Below are 19,794 nucleotides of genomic sequence, written 5' to 3' on the forward strand. Positions count from 1 at the left end.
AACAGTGAGAGGCCCGCGTACCGCAAAAAAAAAAACAAAAAAAAAAAACAGAGCTAGTAAGAAGTGTCAAAATCTATGTGAGTTTGTAGCATGGTAATGAGAAGATTTAGGGGGAAAAAAGAAACAAAAAACAAGCCAATCTATTAATGAAAAGGTCCACTCAGTGAATATTGGACAGACTCCCCCAGAGCTTCCTACTGTGCTGGCTAGAAGTTTCCAGGGGGTTAGGAATTTCCACAAGGCCTTGGAAGGGAGAGAATGAGCCCCATCCTACAGAAGAGAACAATATAGAAAGTGCCCTTAACCTCAAGCCAGTTGGCACTCACAGTGCAGTCCCTTCTGGAGTCAGAGAATTTTATCTTCAAGTGCAAGAGACCCAAGGAGGAGTCAAAGATTAGATGCTAAAGCCAGCAAGGGACATTATCAAGATGCCAGCGCATCTAGCATGATGGGAAAGCCTGAAGCTTGGAGCACGTGATTATTTCTGTAGTGGGAGAAGACAGAAAAATCATCAAGCAAGTTTAATGTTTACGTGGGCGAAGGGCCATTTAAATTCTGATCAGTGTAAAGTAAATACGCAGGTTGACTGACTCTCAATGACCCTAGCAACTTAACCTGATTCTCTAGCAACAACCCAGCTGCCCTGGCAGTGGACAGGGCCATAGCCGTTATCTTTATTTCTGGCATCGCTCTACCTCCAGACATGCTGTCTTTGGGCGTTTCTTAGCTGACCTGAAGAACCACCCTCTTAACTTGACTCTGTTCCACTCCTGCATTGGCTCTAGCCTCCCATCTCTGTCTTTGAACTTTGTACTGTTTCTAATTGTGCTCAGCGCAAAGCCTAACTTGTAACAGGCCCCAATAAGTGTTAGTCTTGTCTCTGTCAGATCTCTGGCAGGTTACATTGTTTGGGTTTGGTTTTCCACCGGTTCCCTGGCCTCTGCTGCCCTCTGCTGACAGCATGCGGCTCTGCCCCCTTATGACTGGAAATCAGATGTCTGTGATTGTAAAATTCCATCACTTTTCCACCTTACCTGTTCTCTTAACTTACTGTTTTGTCTCATCTACTGTTTTTGAGAGGAAGGTGGAACTATACATATGAACTTTCCAGTTCTAACTTTCTATAAAGATATGATGGTTGCAAAAAAAGATGGAGATTTCTTTACAATGAGGTAATAATGGCACAATGAAGAACTGTTACCTATTAAGGTTGCTACAGGGTGAATGTGAAATTTGGAAAATGCCAAGAGTCTCATCTGCACTCCATCCCAGACACCTTATTAGCTTATAGTGGGGGAGGTGGAAGAAGGAGTGATAAGAAAAAGAAGAAAAAATATCATTTTGGCAAAAGCATAAAGGTAGGGGGCTGTCTTCATTTAGGTTCCCTAAAAAGCAAACCTTAAAACAAGAACATTCATGCATGTAGTTTATTTGGGAGGCAATTGCAGAAATAAAGAGTGAGAAATTGGGAAAGATTAGACAGTGGGGGAGCCAAATAAGAATGAGTATGTGAAGTTCTCATACGGATTCCACAGGGGCATCTTGAGAAGCAGACAGAATACCTGCCAGAATTGTCCACCTAAAGGACAAGAGGCTGGAACATTTACCCACAGCTTCCTCTCCTATTGGTTGAGCATTGGTGTCAACACCCTTCTCACTGATGTGCTGTCGCAGCATGCAACGCAACCAGATTCCTTGGCTTTGACAAAGGTCCTGGAACAAAAGCAGAAAGACAGATGTGTGCAATTGAAGTGGGATGCAGTCAGTACAAGCTGAGTGTGAGCTTGCTAGGAATTATCCACCAGAACTGTGGCTGAGTTCCCACAGAACCTTCCACCACAACTGAGGTTAAGACCAGAGGTGGACTGAAGGGATATGACAAGGATCCCAGACATGTCTGCTACAGACCCCAAAAGGCTAGATCCGCAGTGGAAGAGCAAACCAGAAGTAAAACCACCTTCCCAGGGCACTGCAAGTAAAATTACCTGCATGGAGTGGAGAAAAAGCTCTTTTGAGAATATAGAACCCCAAGCATAGCCCTCATGGTGGTCTGAAGCGTGGATTCACATAAACTGTGTGGTTTGAAACACCTCAAGTCAAAATTTTAGTGTAAAATATCCCTGACAGGTGGAGCCACAAGGCTCTCAGGAGAAGCACTTATAAATTTTGGTGGAAAAATATGTAGCTTCAATCCGGGCCTCAAAAAATTCCCACAGGGCTTCCCTGGTGGCACAGTGGTTGAGAGTCTGCCTGCCGATGCAGGGTACATGGGTTCGTGCCCCGGTCCGGGAAGATCCCACATGCCGCGGAGCAGCTGGGCCCGTGAGCCATGGCCGCTGAGCCTGAGCGTTCAGAGCCTGCGCGTCCGGAGCCTGTGCTCCGCAACGGGAGAGGCCACAACAGTGAGAGACCTGCGACCGCAAAAAAAAAAAAAAAAAAAAAAAAAAAAATTCCCACAGATAAAATTCCAAGGACTATAAGCTCACAATAAAAACAAAACAAAACACACAGGGAAAGAAGGCACCATGAGTAAACGCTGATAGAAACAACATGCAACAAATATACCAACAAAGACATCAGACATAGGAATTATGAGATAGGCTAGATACTTGCCATTTACTCTCCAGATTCACTCTCCCCTTCTTTCCCATCCCTCTCAGTACCCTGTGAGGCTGATCTGTGTGAACTGCATTAGTGTGTTCTTTTGCATATTGACTGCCAGTTCTGCAAATACAGGCACTGGCAAGAGACCGGCGGTCCAGGTGTTTATACCTGGAACTCTTTAATTTACTTCAGCAGTGGTTTGTAGTTTTCAGTGTACAAGTCTTTTCACCTACTTGGTTATATTTATTCCCAAATATTTTATTCTTTTGGCTGCTATAGTAATTGGAATTGTTTTCATAATTTCCTTTATTGTATTTTTCATTGTTGGTGTATAGACACACAACTGATTTTTGTGTTAATCTTATATCCTGCAACTCTGCTGAATTCCTTCATTAGCTCTAGTAAAATTTTTATTTTACATACAAGATTATTACATACAAGATTATGTCATCAGTGGACAGAGACATTTTTACTTCTCGTTATCCAGTTTGAATGCCTTAAGTTTTTTTTCTTGACTAATTGTTCTGTCTAGAACTTCCAGTACAATGTTGAACAGCACTGATGAACATGAGCATCCTTCTCTTATTCCTGATCTTAGGGAGAAAGCATTCAGTCTTTCACCATTAGATATGATGTTAGCTGTGGGTTTTTCATAAATGTCCTTTATCAAGGGGAAGTTCCCTTCTGTTCCTGGTTTGCTGAGTGTTTCATCATGAAATGGTGTTGAATTTTGTCAAAATTTGTTCCTGCTTCAATTGAGATGATCATGTGGGGTTTTTTCCTTTGTTTTATTAATATGGTGTATTATATTGATTTCATATGTTGAACCACACTTTCATTCCTAGAATAAATCTCATTTGGTCATATAAAGGCGTACAATCCACTACTGTGTTTTAGGATTCAGTTTTCTAGTATTTAGTTGTGGATTTTTTCATCTATATTCATCAATGGTATTGGTTTGTAGTTTTCTTTCTTGTGGTATCAGGGTAATGCTGGCCTCATAAAATGGGTTAGGAAGTGTTCTCTCCATTTATCTTTTTGAAACAGTTTGAGAAGGATTAGTGTTAATTCATTTTCAAATGTTTTGTAGAATTCACCAGTGAAATCATCTGGCCCGACCTTTTATTTTGGAGGGAGGGCTTTGATTACTGATTCAGTCTCTTTACTTGTTATAAGTCTGTTCAAATTTTTCTATTTCTTCTTGAATCACTTAGATTATTTGTGTGCGTCTCATCTAGGTTATCTAATTGGTTGGTGTACAATTGTTCATATATTCTCTTACAGTCCTTTTATTTCTTTTTTATTATTATGGAAAGAACACTTAACATGAGGTCTACACTCTTGACAATTTTTAAAGTGTACAATATACTATTGTTGACTGTAGGTACAATGTTGTACAGCAGTTTTCTGGAGCTTATTCATCTTTCTTGACCGACACTTGATGCTCAATGACTAGTAACTCCCCATTTCCCCCTCCCACAGCCTCTGGAAACCACCATGCCTCTTTTTGATTCTATGAATTTGATGTTTTAGATACCTCTTATAAGCTGAGTCATGCTGTATTTGTCTTTCTGTGATCAGCTTATTTCATTTAGTATAATGTCCTCGAGGTTCATCCATGTTGTTACATATTGCTGAATTTCCTTCTTTTTTAAGGCTGAATTCTATTCCATTGTAGGTATATACCACATTTACTTTATCCATTCATCTGTTAATGGACATTTAGGTTGTTTTCACTTCTTGGCTATTGTGAATAGTATTGCAATGAACATAGATGTGCTATTTCTTTGAAATCCTGATTTCAACTATTTTGGTTAAATACCCAAAAGTGGGATTGCTGGATCATATGGTAGTTCTACTTTTAACTTTTTGAGAAACCTCCGTACTGATTTCCATAATGACTGCACCATTTTCCCTCCAACAGTGTGCAAGGGTTTCAGTTTCTCTACATCCTCACCAACACTTGTTGTCTTCTTCTTTTTTACAATAGCCATCTTGATAGGTGTGAGATGATATTTCATTGTGGTTTTGATTTGCATTTCCCTAATGATTAGTAACGTTGAGCATTTTTTCACATGCAAGTGGGCCATTTGTAAGTCTTCTTTGGAGAAATGTCTGTTCAAGTCCTTAGCCCATTTTTTTCATCAGGTTATTCATTTTTTTATCATTGAGTTGTAGGAGTTCTTTATATATTTTGGAGATTAACCCCTTATCAAATATATGGTTTGAAAATATTTTCTACCATTCCATAGGTTGCTTTTCCACTCTTGTTTCTTTTGCTGTGTAGAAGCTTTTTAGTTTAATATAATTTTACTTATTTTTGTTACCTGTGCTCTTGGTGTTGTATCCATGAAATCATTGCTGGGGTCAATGTCACAAAGCTTTTCCCCTATGTCTTCTTCTAGAAGTTTTACAGTTTCAGGTGTCATGTGTAAGTCTTTAATCCATTTTGAGTTGGTTTTTGTGAGTGATATAAAATAAGGGTTCAATTTAATTTTTTGGCATGTGGATATGGTTTTCCCAGCACTATTTGTTGAACAGACTATCCTTGTCCCATTGTGTATTCTTGGCACCCTTGTCAAAGATCAGTTGATCGTATATATGTGGATTTATTTCTGGATTCTCTATTCTGTTCCATTGGTCTATATGTCAGCTGTTATGCCAGTACCATAATGTTTTGATTACTGTAGCTTTGTAATATATTTTGAAATAAGAAAGTGTGATTCTTCCAGTTTCGTTCTTCTTTCTCAAGAATGATTTGGGGGCTTCCCTGGTGGCACAGTGGTTAAGAATCTGCCTGCCAATGCAGGGGACACCACAGGTTCATGCCCAGGAAGATCCCATGTGCCGCGGAGCAACTAAGCCCGTGCACCACAACTGCTGAGCCTGCATTCTAGAGCCCACGAGCCACAACTACTGAATCCCATGCGCCTAGAGCCCATGCTCTGCAAAAAGAGAAGCCACTGCAATGAGAAGCCAGTGCACCACAATGAAGAGTAGCCCCCACTCACCACAACTAGAGAAAGCCTGCATGCAGCAATGAAGACCCAATGCAGCCAAAAATAAATAAATTTTAAAAAGAATGATTTGGCTATTTATGATCTTTTGTGTTTCCATATTAATTTAATTTAATTTAATTTAATTTAATGCTGCATGAGGGATCTTAGTTCCCCAACCAGGGATTGAACCTGCACCTCTTGCAGTGGAAGCATGGACCATTGGACCACCAGGGAAGTCCCTCCATATTAATTTTAGAATTGTTTTTCTATTTCTCTATAAAGTGACATTGGGAGTTTGATAGGGATTGCATTGAATCTGTAGACTGCATTGGGTAGATGCTCATTTTAACAATATTAAGTCTTCCAATCCATGAACACTCGTCTTTAGATTTATTTGTGTATTGTTTAATTTCCTTCATCAGTGTTTTGTAGTTTTCAGTGTACAAGTCTTTTACCTCCCTAGTTGATTTATTATTCCTAAGTATTTTATTCTTTTTGGTGCTATTGAAAATGACATTGTTTTCCTAATTTCCTTTTCAGATAATTTGTTGTTAGTGTATAGAAACACAACTGATTTTTTACGTTGATTTTGTATCCTGCAACTTCACTGAATTCATTTATTAGTTCTAACAGTTTTGTGGGCTTTTTAAATGGCGTCTTTAGAGTTTTCTATAGATAAGACCATGTAATCTGCAAACAGGTACAACTTTACTTCTTTCTTTACTATTTTGATGTCTTTACTTTCTTTTTCTTGCCTAATTGCTCTGGCTAGGACTTCTATTATTATATTGAATAGAACTGGTGAGAGTCAACATCCTTGCCTTGTTCCTGATCTTGGAGGAAAAGCATTCAGTTTTTCACCACTGAGAATGATGTTAGCTGTGAGCTTGTAATATATGGCCTTAGTGATGTTGAGATAATTTCCTCCTATTTCTGATTTGTTGAGAGTCTTTAATCATTAAAGAGTTTTGAATTTCGTGAAATACTTTTTCTGCACCTATTGAGATGATCATATGTTTTTATCCTTTATTCTGTTACTGTGGTGTATCACATTAATTGATTTTCATATGTTGAACCATTCTTGCATCCTAGGAATAAATCCCACTTGGTCATGGTGTATGATCCTTTTAATTGGTTTGCTAGTATTTTGGTTGAGGATTGTTGTATCTATATTCAGCAGGAGTATTGGCCTGTACTTTTCTTATATCTTTGTCTGGCTTTGGTATCAGGGTAATGCTGAGCTTATAAAATGAGCTTCGAAGTGTTCTCTCCTCTTTAATTTTTTGCAAGAGTTTAACAAAGATTGGTACTAATTCATTTTTAAATGTTTCGTACAATTCACTAGTGAAACCATCTGGCCCTGGGCTTTTCTTTGTTGGGAGGTTTTTGATTACTGATTCAGTCTCCATTACTAATTATAGGTCTGTTCAGACTTTCTATTTCTTCATGATTTAATCCTGGTAGGCTGTATGTTTCTAGGAATTTATCTGTTTCTTCTAGGTTACCCAGTTTGTTGGCATATAATTGTTCATCACAATCTCTCTCTCTCTCTCTCTTTTTTTTTTTTTTTTTTTTGCTCATGCTGCAGGGCTTTGTGGGATAATAGTTCCCCAACCAGGGATCAAACCCAGGCCCCTGGCACTGAAGACCTGGAATCCCAATCCCTGGACCTCCAGGGAATTACAGTCACTTTTGATCCTTTTTATTTCTGTGACATCAGTTGTAATGTCTTTTATTTGTGACTCTTTTTATTTGAATTTTCTCTCTTTTTTTCTTAGTGAAGCTAAGGGTTTGTAGAGTTTATCTTTAAAAAAAATAAACTGTTTCACTGATTTTTTCTATTATTTTTCTGTTTTCTATTTCATTTATTTCTGCTCTAATATTTATTTCCTTCCTTCTGTTAACCTTGGGCTTAGTTTGTTCTTCTTTTTCTAGTTCCTTGAAGTGTAAAGTTTGGTTGTTTATTTGAGATCTTTTTTATGTAGGTATTTATTGCTGTGAACGTCCCTCTCAGTACTGCTTTTGTTGCATCCCCTAAGTTTTGGTATGTTGTGTTTCATTGGTTTCAAGGTACTTTCTAATTTTCTTTTGATTTCTTTTTTGACAGGATAGTTGCTCAAGAGTTGTTTAATTTCCACATATTTATGAATTTTCCAGTTTTCCTTCTGCTGTTGATTTCTAGTTTCATTCCACTGTGGTCAGAAAAAATACTTGGTATGATTTCAATCTTCTTCAATTTGTTAAGACTTCTTGTGACCTAACTTCTGATCTATCCAGAGCAGAAGCTACCTCTTGCTCCAGAGCTTCTTGCTCCAGACCTCCCCATGGAATCTGGCTGAAGCTAGTCTGCACTGAGACTGCATCCTTGCTTAGCTATTTTCTCCCCCTGCCCTATCCTACCCTCTATCCTGAGAGCCTTCCTTCAGTAAATCACAACGTACCTGATTCTCTTTTTTGGACTCTGCTACTAGGGAACCTGAGCTAAGAAGAAAACTGATGATGCAGTAGGTGGAGAAAATAGCAGGAGAATATAAATGAATAAACACCCCAGACGTCCTCTACCCAGGTCTTCCCTATCCAAAAAGTCTTCTCATACAATCCAATTCTGTCCTTTTAGAGGAAACAGCCTGATGAGTTAATGAATGTCATTCCTCAGACTTTCTAGCTGCGGACACAGCTAACTGTAATAAAACATGACTTGCACCAAAAGAGAAAGCTCTGCAGTGACCTTAGAGGAGGAAGTTGATTTCCGCCGAACCCCCCACCCCAGCTTAAGTGTGTCTCTTCCTTCACTCCCTTCCCCCAACCCCAATATTTTCAAGCACCGAGAAGCAGACACAAGCACCTTCTCTCTAGCTCTGTTTTTTGCTCATCTAATCTTTCCCATACTGTGTCCTGGTTATAATAGTTTCCTGGGACCTTATTCTTTTCTGAATCTCCGGCCCCAAGCAGAGGGCCTGGCCCCAGGAGTACTCTGTAAAATAATTACTGAGAAATTTGGGGAAGGTGGGGGAGTGTGGAAAGGGCAAGGGGAGAATACCAGGAGGAAGGAAGGATCCTTCGCTCTGAGCCAGATGGAAAGAGGTTCTAGGGAACCAATGCACCCTGAGCCTGGGGTTTGGCTACAAGAGCCCTGTGAAAGCTCCGAGAAGGCGGGCCAGACTTCCCTGTCCGACACCCAGTCCTTTAGCCGGCTCAGGGCAAAAACAGCCGCCGATAAAGCTGATTGGGGGACACGTGGAGGGGCCGGGCTCAGGGGCCGTGAGCCGAACGTCGCTTGACTTCGAAGGGACACATCCGGCCGGTGGCAGCCGGCGTCGGGTGAGTCCCGCTCCGCCAGCGGAGCGCAGGGCGCGCGGCACGAGCACCGAGGGCAGGAGGCGCGGGGACTCGGCACTTCCCCCAGGGTCTCGCGTTCGCAGACTTCTCGCCCGGGAGGAAGGCAGTCGTCCGAGAAGAGAAGCCGAGGTGTCTGCCTGGAACTGTGCACAGGACCGACTGGACGCCCTCAGGAGGGACGAGGGTGAGTCTGGCAGTCGTCCCGGGGCGCGCGCGGTCCCCGGAGGCGGCGGGGCTGAAGGGCGCAACCAGATTCCTGGGCAGTGAGGGGGGAGCCGCAGTGGGAGGTGGGGGTGACCCACGGTCCCATTTCCTGGAACTCAGGACCGAGTTGGTTTTCTTTCCTCGGCTCTGAGGGTGGAGCCGCCCGCTCGTGTCTCCGACTGCTTCCAGCTAAAGAAGGCGCGGCAAAGGGGTGGGCTCCGGGTGGAGGTCGTTGTGGAAGGGCCTCGGTAACCCAGCTCAGAAGAATTGGCCAAGCAGCCCCAGACAGACAACTCCAGACAGTGGGACATTGCCAAGGGAGATGATTCCAGATCTTGATGATTAATGCCCTCTTCCTTTTCTGGGGGCCCATTTTAGACACAAGGAGAGTAACCTTATGTAAAATGTCTCATCAGGAAAGGTTGCTTGGTGGCATTTTTCCGAAGGGAGGAGGAAATGGCATTAGAGTTCTCAATGGATTTATATTGTTACTACCGTTTTAAGATTTTTCACTTTTAAAATTAGTGACTTTTACCCCTCATTGTTTTTCTGCAAGTAACATATCCTTATCAAGGTTGTTAGCAGGTTTACATATTACAAATAGCACCTCAATGCACGTCCTTAGTATCCAACTATCTGTACACATATGAGCTTTTCCACAGCACAAGTTCCTAGAAATTCACATTGTTGAGTCAAAGTATATATGTATTTATATTCCCTTTCATCCTTTTGGTATCTTTATCATATACTTAATAAGCCCTAAACAACTTTAGTAATTATAATTTTAATATCTTATAGGTAAGTCCCTTTTTATTACAAAAATCCTTGTTATCGCTACTAATTTCCTCTTTCAAATGAACTTGAGGACCATTTACTTTCAGTACCAAAACGTGCCATTGCGAGTTTTATTGGAGCTGCATTAAATTGGATTTACCTTTGGAAAGGATTGCCAGGTTTGTCATTTTTAATCTTCCCAGCTAGAAAAATAACAGTTCTTTCCATTTCGTTTTTTGGTTTTTATTGTGGCCATGCCTGGAGGCACTCGAGATCTTAGTCCCCCAACCAGGGATGGAACCCGAGCTCCTTGCAGTGGAAGCACGGAGTCTTAACCGCTTCTCTGCCAGGGAAGTCCCTCTCCATTTCTTGAAGCTTTGTTTTCTGTGGTTTTCCTCATACCACATTATCACTCTTCCTGCGAAATGTATTGTTTTAAATTGTTGCTTTGATGAGTGGGATATTTTTTCCGATTATCTTTTGATTAGTTGTTTCTGAGATATGGCTTTTTTGATGAGGCTGACAATAAGATAACTGAAGCTTGGAGCTATGAAGCTGAAATCCTCAAGGTTCCTTGAGCAACATTTTCACATCTGCCTTTGTCTCCGGTGGACCAGAGAAAGGTATATAGTTCATTGCCCTCAGGAGTCCCAAGAAATGGCCTTGAAGCTCTCTGCTTAGCAACTGCGAATAGCTGGGCAGCCTGAGACCCACCGAGTCTTTTTAGGCATGCCCTAATACCTGTTACTTCTCTTGTTAGATCAGTATAACTCCAAGGCAACAACAAAAATGTATCAATTAGTTGCTTATTTGGTTTGGCTTCTGCTAGTTTCTTACTCATGCTTTTAAACCAGATTTGGGCTCCAGACCAATTACCTTCTTGGAATAGAACTGTTGAGATTAACTTTGTTTAAAAGTACTTTAGAGGGACTTCCCTGTCTGTCCATTGGTTAAGACTCCGCACTCCCACTGCGGGGGAACTAAGATCTTGCCTGCCAAAATAAAAGTCCTTTGGCAACCGTTTCTGTGGACTTGTACTTATTTAAATGCAACCTTTCCCTACCTCAGGATCTTCACCTATACAATGCAGATAACCACAGTGAGCTTGTGGTTCCAAAGCACTTAGCCTGTAGTAATCATCACTATTATCATCATTCATTACTGAACACAGTTGCCTTTGGTTGCAAGTACAGCAAACACGATTCAAAGGAGCTTAAACAATAAGGAAGATTACTGGTTCATGAAACCTGTAATTGAGGAATGGGGTAGACTTCAGGGTCAGTTCAAACCACCAGTGGCTCAATGTTGTCACTGAGGACTCATTCTTTTCTTTCCGTTCTGCCATCTGTAAGTTAGCCTCATTCCACAGCTTTAGAATCAGGGCTCCATGCTTTCTCACTCATATTCAGAGAGAGGTTGAGAGTTAGAAGCTGACTTCCTGGGCTGGCTTAGGGGAGCCAGGACCTTCCCCAGCAAACGTACCCCTCAAAGTAGCCCAGGTGCCCAGTTTTGAACCCATCACTGTGATAAGCTACTAGGAATTGTCTGATGGCTTAGATCAACGTTTCTCAACCCCTGCACTATTGACATTTTGGGCTGGATCATTCTTCGTTGGCGGGGCGGGGTGGGAGGCATCCTGTGCATCGTAGCACCTTGACCTCTACCTGCTAGATGTCAATAACACCCATCCCCTAGCCGTGGCAACCAAAAATGTCTCCAGACGTTGCCAAAAGTCCCAGCAGGGAGTGGGGGGCGTGTGCAAAGTCACCTTCAGTTTAGAACCACTGGCTTAGATACAAGTCTCACCCTTAGAACCAGGGGTGGGGCCAGCTCCCCACAAACTGATTGCTGAATGGAGGAGGAGCAGATAGTCACAGAAAATTTGGGCAACAATAGGAAGTAGAGAAATGGATGCTGTGTAGGCAACACAGATGTCTACCTCAACCCCTCTGGGCCTGAAAAATCTCTTAGTCTTTAGTGCAAAGGCCTCTGAGGGGTCAGCACTTACAACATGAAGGCTTATTGATGCATCGGCCAATGGGGAGGCTGGAACAAATTTACAGAGTGCTAAAAACACAGTAGAGAGGGATGGACGTGAGGACCAGGAAGGCAGGGCTGCTCAAGCACTGGGAAGAGAGACAGAAAAGAAAATTTGAGACTGCAGAAGCCAACTTCTATTACAGTCCTGAATATCCTCAGCTGGCTGTGGCCAAGGTAGTAAACTGAGGCTTCATGGGCAATATCCAGTTGACAAACATATTTTATTTGACCAACACAGTGTTGGACTGCACAGTTTTTAAAACATTTTTTGACTTGGTTGCAATATTTTAAATTGAGAGATTTAATATAAAAATCCAAATTTCTGATTGCTCTTTGAAAACTAGAAGATCTTCCACCACTGGGCCCTTTATCCTTGAAGAGTTGGTGACTTACTAGGTAATCCTTGCCTTATTTGGAAAGGGCCTGAGCTTTTCAACCTACTATCCTATAGTCACCCCTATACTTTGGCAGGATATATTTGTTAGAATAGGCTAAATTTATTTAATAAATAGACCCCAAAATATAATGTTTCAAATGCAATAGAAATTTAGTCCATGGCAGATATTCCAGGTTTATGAGCAGCTCTCCTCCAAGTGATGATTCCGGGATCCAGGATTCTCCCTTCTTGGGCTCTACCACACCTAGGGCTACATCATCCTGTGTAACCAGCTGACAGTGTGTGAAGGAGACAAACCTGACTCAGCCCAAAGTAACACTTATATTACTCACACCCCATTGGTGAGAACTAGTCACATGGCCACATCAAGGTGCAAGGAAGGCTGGGAGATGTAGTCCTAGCTGGGCCAACACTTTCCAGCTAAAACTGGAAGATTTTGGTGGACAGCAAGCCATCTCTACCTTACATGAAATTGATGGGGAGACCTCTACAGCCATTTAAATCACAGACACCCTTAGCCCAGTAGTAAATATGCAGGAGATTCCTGGGACTTAAACAAATTCCATCTGTTTCTTCCAGATATGGATCAATTGAGGCAGATCATCTCCTTAGTCCAGCTTATCTACAACCAGTGTGAAGAGATGAAATACTGCCAGAAACAGTGCTGGCATCTAAGGAGCCATGTCCATGGCCTGCTGCAGCCTCTGCAAATGCTCCAGGCCCAAGGAGAGAGGAACCTGCCCACCGAGATAACCACTACCCTGAAACGTTTCCAGGCTGCCCTAGAGGAAGCTAAGGAGTGGATAGATAAGTTCAGCAATAGATCCAGAAGTTTCTAACAGCAGGGCATGACAGAATACTCTTCAGTGGAGTGAACAAGAGGCTGAGAGATGTCTGGGAGGAGTTCTCACTACTGCTTCAGGTGGATCAACGGATGCCTATTTCAAGCATCAGCCCAGGAGCATTCTGGCAACAGGAAGGTCAATAGGATGCAGAGGAAGACAGGAAGGTTATCCAAGGACTGAGAAGTGGTAAGGAGTTTTTTTAGATGGGGGGACTCCAAATGGTGGTATATTAGTCTCATTTTGGTTTACCAAAAAACCAGGAAGGCTGAAGAGGTTTTAGCAGGTATCTATTCATGTAACTCAGAACTCCGGACATCCCTGGGTACAGACATGGTGGGGGCTGGTGAGATTTGAGTGTGCCACCAGTGGCGGGGTGGGGGTGATACTGATGAGTCGGGTTTCCCTTTCCATTCTCTTTGATGTCAATCCTCCCAGCCTTAGTTTTTCCAGGACGTTCCATTAATATGTAAATTATCCAGGAAGAAAAATTCACTAATTATCTAAACAAACAGAAATTGAGTACCATGTGCCAGGCACTGTTCTAAGTGCCGGAGATTCAACACAGAGCAAAATACTCAAGATCTTTGCCTTCACGGAACATAAAGTCTGCAGATAGAGGGCTAAGTAAATTATTTTATCTAAAGGCAATAAAAATCATACACATGTTAATGAGATGGAAAGTGACAGTGGGTGCAGCGAGAGTGGTCAGGGTGACATTTGAATGGACACCTTGAATAATCAAAAGGAGTGAGTCATGTGAAGTTGAGGGAGAGGTGCATGGCCAGGAAGACAATGAATGCAAAAGCCCTGAGGTGGGAATAAATATGGCCTGTGCAAGGAACAGCCGGAAGCCAGGATGGCTTTAGTGTGGTAGGTGGAGAGATACCAGATGAAAGTGGGGAGGTAGGCCAAAAGATACAGGAGCAAGGTCATGCAGGTCTTGGTAGGCCTGATAAGAATTTTAGATTTGGGCTTCCCTGGTGGCACAGTGGTTGAGAGTCCGCCTGCCGATGCAGGGGACGCGGGTTCGTGCCCCGGTCAGGGAAGATCCCACATGCCGCGGAGCGGCTGGGCCCGTGAGCCATGGCCGCTGAGCCTGCGCGTCCAGAGCCTGTGCTCCGCAACGGGAGAGGCCACAACAGTGAGAGGCCCACGTACAGCAAAAAATAAAAAATAAATTAAAAAATAAATAAAATAAAAAAGGACACTTTCTATTACTACCATAACTTGAAGACAAGAATCACTTATCACAAATAGGTGACCACAAATAAAACCAAAACAATGTTATTAAATTCTGGCTGCATGATGCCTCCTGCCCAAAGGCCTGCAGTTCAGACTGGCATTCTCTTTGTGCAGAGGAGATGTCAGCAGATTTAGGGAGGTATTAAAGACATCCAACACCAAACTGAGACTTTCTTCTTGGCGTAATCGGAAAGACTGGAATTAAAAGAAGAATAATTTTCTCACTATGTCATCTTGCATACCACTTATCCATACTTTTGGAAATACTGCCTTAGATCTTTCTTGGAAATCATAAAGTTTATTCCTTCTCAACTCCCTACACTAGTGAGTTTTATGAGAAGTAATTTTGGACTGTAGGAGACACTGTTAGTGCCTATCCAGATGGCCTCTGATCCTTTTTACCTGCTCTGCACACTCATCCCCCACTCAGCATACTTTGCTGCTAACAGCTCATGGCCGCCATCTGCAGAGGAATATCCATGGGCGCTGGAGCCCCTTGGCCCTGAGAGGTGAAAGTGCCCGGGAGCTTTATAGCCACCTGTCCCTGTCCCTGTTCCTCTCCCCCCAACCCCACCCAGTCCACAGTCATTGAACAACAGGTGTGAGTACAAAAGTCCAGCTCCTTTGCGTCGTGCAGAACAAACCCTGAGGGGTAGTTATCCTCTAGAGGTCCCCTTGGGGTCAGGCTGAGCCTGGAACTTCACCTGAAGTCACACCCTTGCTTGATTTCTTCTTATCTGTCCTGCTTCCTCTACTCCCTCTCCTGGTTTCTCCTGGGAATACCTTCTTAATCAATCACTTGTACCCAAATCCGTGGCTCATGATCTGCTTCTGGGAGAGCCCAACCTAAGGCCAACTCTGTGATAACACCCCAAACTGGGAGGCAGGGGCTCCATTAATCCAAAACACTTAACACTTACTAAGTTGGTGGGAACCCCAGCTTCACATTCTGTTTCAACCAGAAGGGTCCTAGGTATGGTCCAACCATCCCGCCATGCCTCTGAGCCCTTTGCTTTGCTCAGTGCTTCCCAGGCAGAGCGCCACAGAGGCGTACAGCTCACAATTGTCACATCTCACCTCTGCATCCCTGTTTTCCCACCTACCCGTGGATAGCAAAGTCTGTGCAAAGGTCACTAATGTTCCCTGCCTTTGGTCGTGTCAGGCTGCACCATTCGGAAACACCTGCAGAACTCCACAGAAACATCAGCAGCACGAGCTTCCTGGTGACTAAAGACTGCAACGTGAAGGTGAGTATGGCCTTCCAGGGGCCCTTTGAGTTCGACCTGTGTGACTGTTTGGTGCTAGGAGAGGGACGCACGTTTCCCAGAGGCCTGTGCCTGCTCGTTTCTCTGCCTTCAACTGAGTTCAACTCTTCCCCTGCCTGGACAGCTTCCCGTGTGCCCACCACAGGACAGACTCAGTCCTGCCTGCTCTTCTGATGCCCGTCGTCCACCACTGCCCAGGCACTCAGCAGGGATGGGCTAAGAGCCATTTCCCCTTAGATGCCTGGACACCACTTCTGTGTCCCTGCAACACCCATGAGGGGATCTTCTTAAGCCCAGGTAGGCATTCAGACTCACAGGCCAGCCATAGCCCACACTTGGCACCTGGAGGCAATTAGAAGGGCATCACGCAACACAGCTTGCCAGCAGGGTAGCATCAAATCCTTCTCTCCAGCCGGAGACGCCACACCTGTCCCCACAATCCTCCAGGAGATATTCTCCTCATCCTAGGTGTGACAGAAAGAGGCTCCCCTCGGGTGGGTGCGGGGCCATCCAGGCTTAGAAGCCTCACGACTCACAGGAGTCAATATTCTTTCTTTTTTTTAGATTATTTATTTATTTATTTATTTATTTTCTTTACTTTTTTGGGTGCATCGGGTCTTGGTTGCGGCACATGGGATCTTCGTTGAGGCATGCAGGATCTTTTGCTGTGGCACGTGGGCTCTTCCTTGTGGCACATAGGCTTCTCTAGTTGCGGTGTGTGGGCTGTCTAGTTGTGACACATGGGCTTTCTAGTTGAGGTGCAAAGGCTCAGTAGTTGTGGTGTGCCAGCTTAGTTACCCCAGGGCATGTGGGATCTTAGTTCCCTGACCAGGGATTGAACCCGCATCCCCTGCATTGGAAGGCGGATTCTGTACCACTGGACCACCAGGGAAGTCCCCCAGTAGCTCTTTATAGTCCCCATCCCCCCGACCTCTTGTCCATAAACAACTTACTAATCACCTATCATTTTAAAATCAGCAGCAATATTACTTAGGAGCATAGGTAACAGTCAGCGTTTGTCAGTTTCCCAGGGGAATAGAGCTAAAAGGTCCACTGAAATTCAGATTCTCCTATGGAAGAGAAAAGGCTTCTGTTAACTCGATGTCCACAGTTCCCAAGTGCTAAAAGAATATTTTCTCTGTCATCCACAGATAGCTTTCTCTGAATAACAGAAGACGGGGCTTTTCTGCCTTTCAGATGTCTTTCCCCGTAGCTGGTGTCATATAAGTGTTCACAAAGCACGGGCCTTCTCACACCTGACTGTAACATGTGCTATTCAGCCTTTCGCCCCTGGTGGCTAGCGTGGAGCCAGATGTCAGAGGATGTCAGTGCTCACTGAACATGTGAATGAAAGGAGGAGGAGCCACCTAAGTGTCTAATCCTTTTTCTGACCTTGCTCCTACTTTTGGATCCCTGGCTGCGTTTAGGGCTGGCAGCCCTCTGCACACGGATGGTGCTGATGACAGATGTGCATGGACCAAGGAGAACGCACACTCCCATGACTTGTGCTGTGGCTTCTTTAAGAGCATGGCATTGACCGTGCAGGGTCAGTGGGGTAACAGGCTGCCTATAGGTTCAGATACAACAGAGAGGATACCCCTGTGTTGGTTTTTTGTGTGTTTTTTTGGTCTGCTTCCGAGAGAAAATGAGCCATCGGTGACTCCAGGCACCCCGTCCACACTCACTCAGTGGAGCTGAGTCGTCAACTGAGAAAGCCCTATATCTAACATAGTAACACTAGAACAACAACATACCAAGTCTTACAGGTGCTTTATAACCATCGCCTCAAGTAATCCTCATGCCTCATTTTATAGAGAAGAAACCTCTTTGTGTTTCTCTTGGTCGTTACACCATAATAAATTGAACCCAGGATGCCAGCCAGGAGAGTAGCCACAGAGCCAGAAGACACCACTGGAAATACATCCCAAAGGAAAAAAACCATCCCCTGAAAATCATGTGTAGCACCAACCCCTTCCCTCTATCCCCCACCCGAGATGGTGCTGTTTCTTTCTGTCTCTGAGTCATTATCTAGCTTGCAGGATTTGAGTTGAGAAAACACAGACTTCCATCAGCTGACCAACTAAAGGAAAAGAAGCAGAGAGAGTCAATTCTGCCGCATACATCTCACCTCAGAGACTGGAAAATGTGTTTAATAAATATGACATAAAAGCTGAAATATACAGGTATGTTTATGTTCTCGTGCAGATTCTAACTCAGATGAACGGGACAAGAAAGTCCAAGTCAAATGCCATTAGGGAGGAGCACCTTAACTCTGTTGAATGGAATTGGGTGGTAATCAGAAAATTCACCGTGAGGACTTCCCTGGTGGTCCAGTGGTTAGGACTCTGCGCTTTCACTGCCGTGGCCCAGGTTCAATCCCTGATTGGGGAACTGAGATCCCACAAGCTGCTCAGCACAGCCAAAAAGAAAATCCACTGTGTTTTCTGGAAATGGCTAGTGGGGCATGGGAAAAGGGAAACTTGTTACGGTTGTTCAGTTTCTTGGTTCTCTTTTAGCTTTGGAATCGCCCTCTGGGAAATCGCCACTGGGAAAAGCCCATTTGAAGGTAACCAGTGTGAAAGTTGGCTCAGATGGTGCTGGGATTGGGTCGCCTTCCAAGAGACTAGAAATTCCCATCAGTGCTGTCCTGGGCGCTTTGTTCTTCAGTGTGGGCATTGCCTGCGCTTGTCATTGGGGTCATTGGAAGCTCCTGTTTCTTCAGTTCTCAAAGTCCCTGGTTCCATTGCCAGCCATCAGCATCCAGAGAGATGTGTGTGTGCCAGAGCAATTTTTAAGCCTCCCATCCTATCATTTCCATGCCAGGCTGTGATTCCAAGAAGATCTACCAGCTGGTGGCTGTGGACCGGCACCAGGAGCCAGTGGATAAAGATTGCCCTTCACAGTTGCAGGAGATCATTGATGATTGCTGTGCATATGAGCCCTCCAGGAGGCCCTGTGTTGAAGGTAGGGCTTTTTCTGGTCTAAAGAGCATGGGCCACATGTGTTACTTAACATTTGTGAAAGATTTTCCTTATGTATCACAACCAGGGGTTGTTTTGCCCTTCGGGGGACATTTGGCAATGTCTAAAGACATATTTGGCTGTCACAACTCAGGGGAGGTGGGGTGGGGTGGACATGCCATTGGCATCTAGTGGATAGAAGCTTCTCAACATCCTACAAGGCACAGGACAGCCCCCTACAACAAAGATTATCCGGCCCAGATATCAATAGCACAGGAGTTCAGAAACCCAGCCCTAAGGGCATTGTTTAGTCTAAAGTTGGGTTGCGAAGGCAGATTACTCCAGCCTATATTCTTTCTCTCCCTTCCTTCTCTTTTATCAACATCCTGGGGGTAATTTCCTCTACTCAGACTTTTTTTTTTTTGCGGCACGCAGGCCTCTCACTGTTGTGGCCTCTCCCGTTGCGGAGCACAGGCTCCTGACGCGCAGGCTCAGCAGCCATGGCTCACGGGCCCAGCCGCTCCGCGGCATGTGGGATCTTCCCGGACCAGGGCACAAACCTGTGTCCCCTGCATCGGCAGGCAGACTCTCAACCACTGTGCCACCAGGGAAGCCCTCTACTCAGACTTTTATTTCACCAGGTTATCAGCTGCTCCTCCATTTCTTTACACCATCTCCCTCCCTGGGAATGTCTCCCTCTCCCACTCTAGATCCAAATTTCTCAGACTTTCCACGAAGCTCCAGACACAAGAGAACATGATTCACAGGCAGTAGCCCCGGATTGGGGAAATGTTTCCACTGAGGTTGCTACAGAGTTCAAAGATACAAAATAATGTTTTTCTTATCTTTATTGTGATATGTATCACAGGACAGTAGTGTATAAAATATATGTGTGCAATTTTTTTTAAGTCAGAGGAAAAGAACATCACATACCCACCCCTGGTTAAAGACTAGAACATTGCTACAAACTCAGAAACCACGTATGAGTCCCTTGCTTTCACATTCCTCTCCTGGAGTAGGACAGTGGCTACTCCAATATTTGTTGACCGAATGAACTAGAAAATGAATGAATGAAGGTACTGCTAATGGTAGAGGGAAATTCATGGCTTTCCCCAGAGCCTGGGG

The 19,794-nt window shown here is 44.0% G+C and overlaps 1 protein-coding gene across 1 annotated transcript; it reads left to right on the forward strand.

Annotated features, from left to right (window-relative positions):
* Positions 1-12,938: 12,938 nt before the first annotated feature.
* Positions 12,939-19,228, forward strand: MLKL (mixed lineage kinase domain like pseudokinase). The gene is given in 8 exon segments (XM_033434688.2): positions 12,939-13,182; positions 13,185-13,388; positions 14,875-14,953; positions 15,607-15,691; positions 17,742-17,757; positions 17,760-17,892; positions 18,226-18,275; positions 18,533-19,228. Coding segments are annotated over 8 exon segments (1,140 nt in total). The 3' UTR covers positions 18,862-19,228.
* Positions 19,229-19,794: the final 566 nt, after the last annotated feature.

The sequence above is a fragment of the Orcinus orca genome, chromosome 20 (assembly GCF_937001465.1).
Source record: "Orcinus orca chromosome 20, mOrcOrc1.1, whole genome shotgun sequence".
Lineage (NCBI taxonomy): Eukaryota > Metazoa > Chordata > Mammalia > Artiodactyla > Delphinidae > Orcinus > Orcinus orca.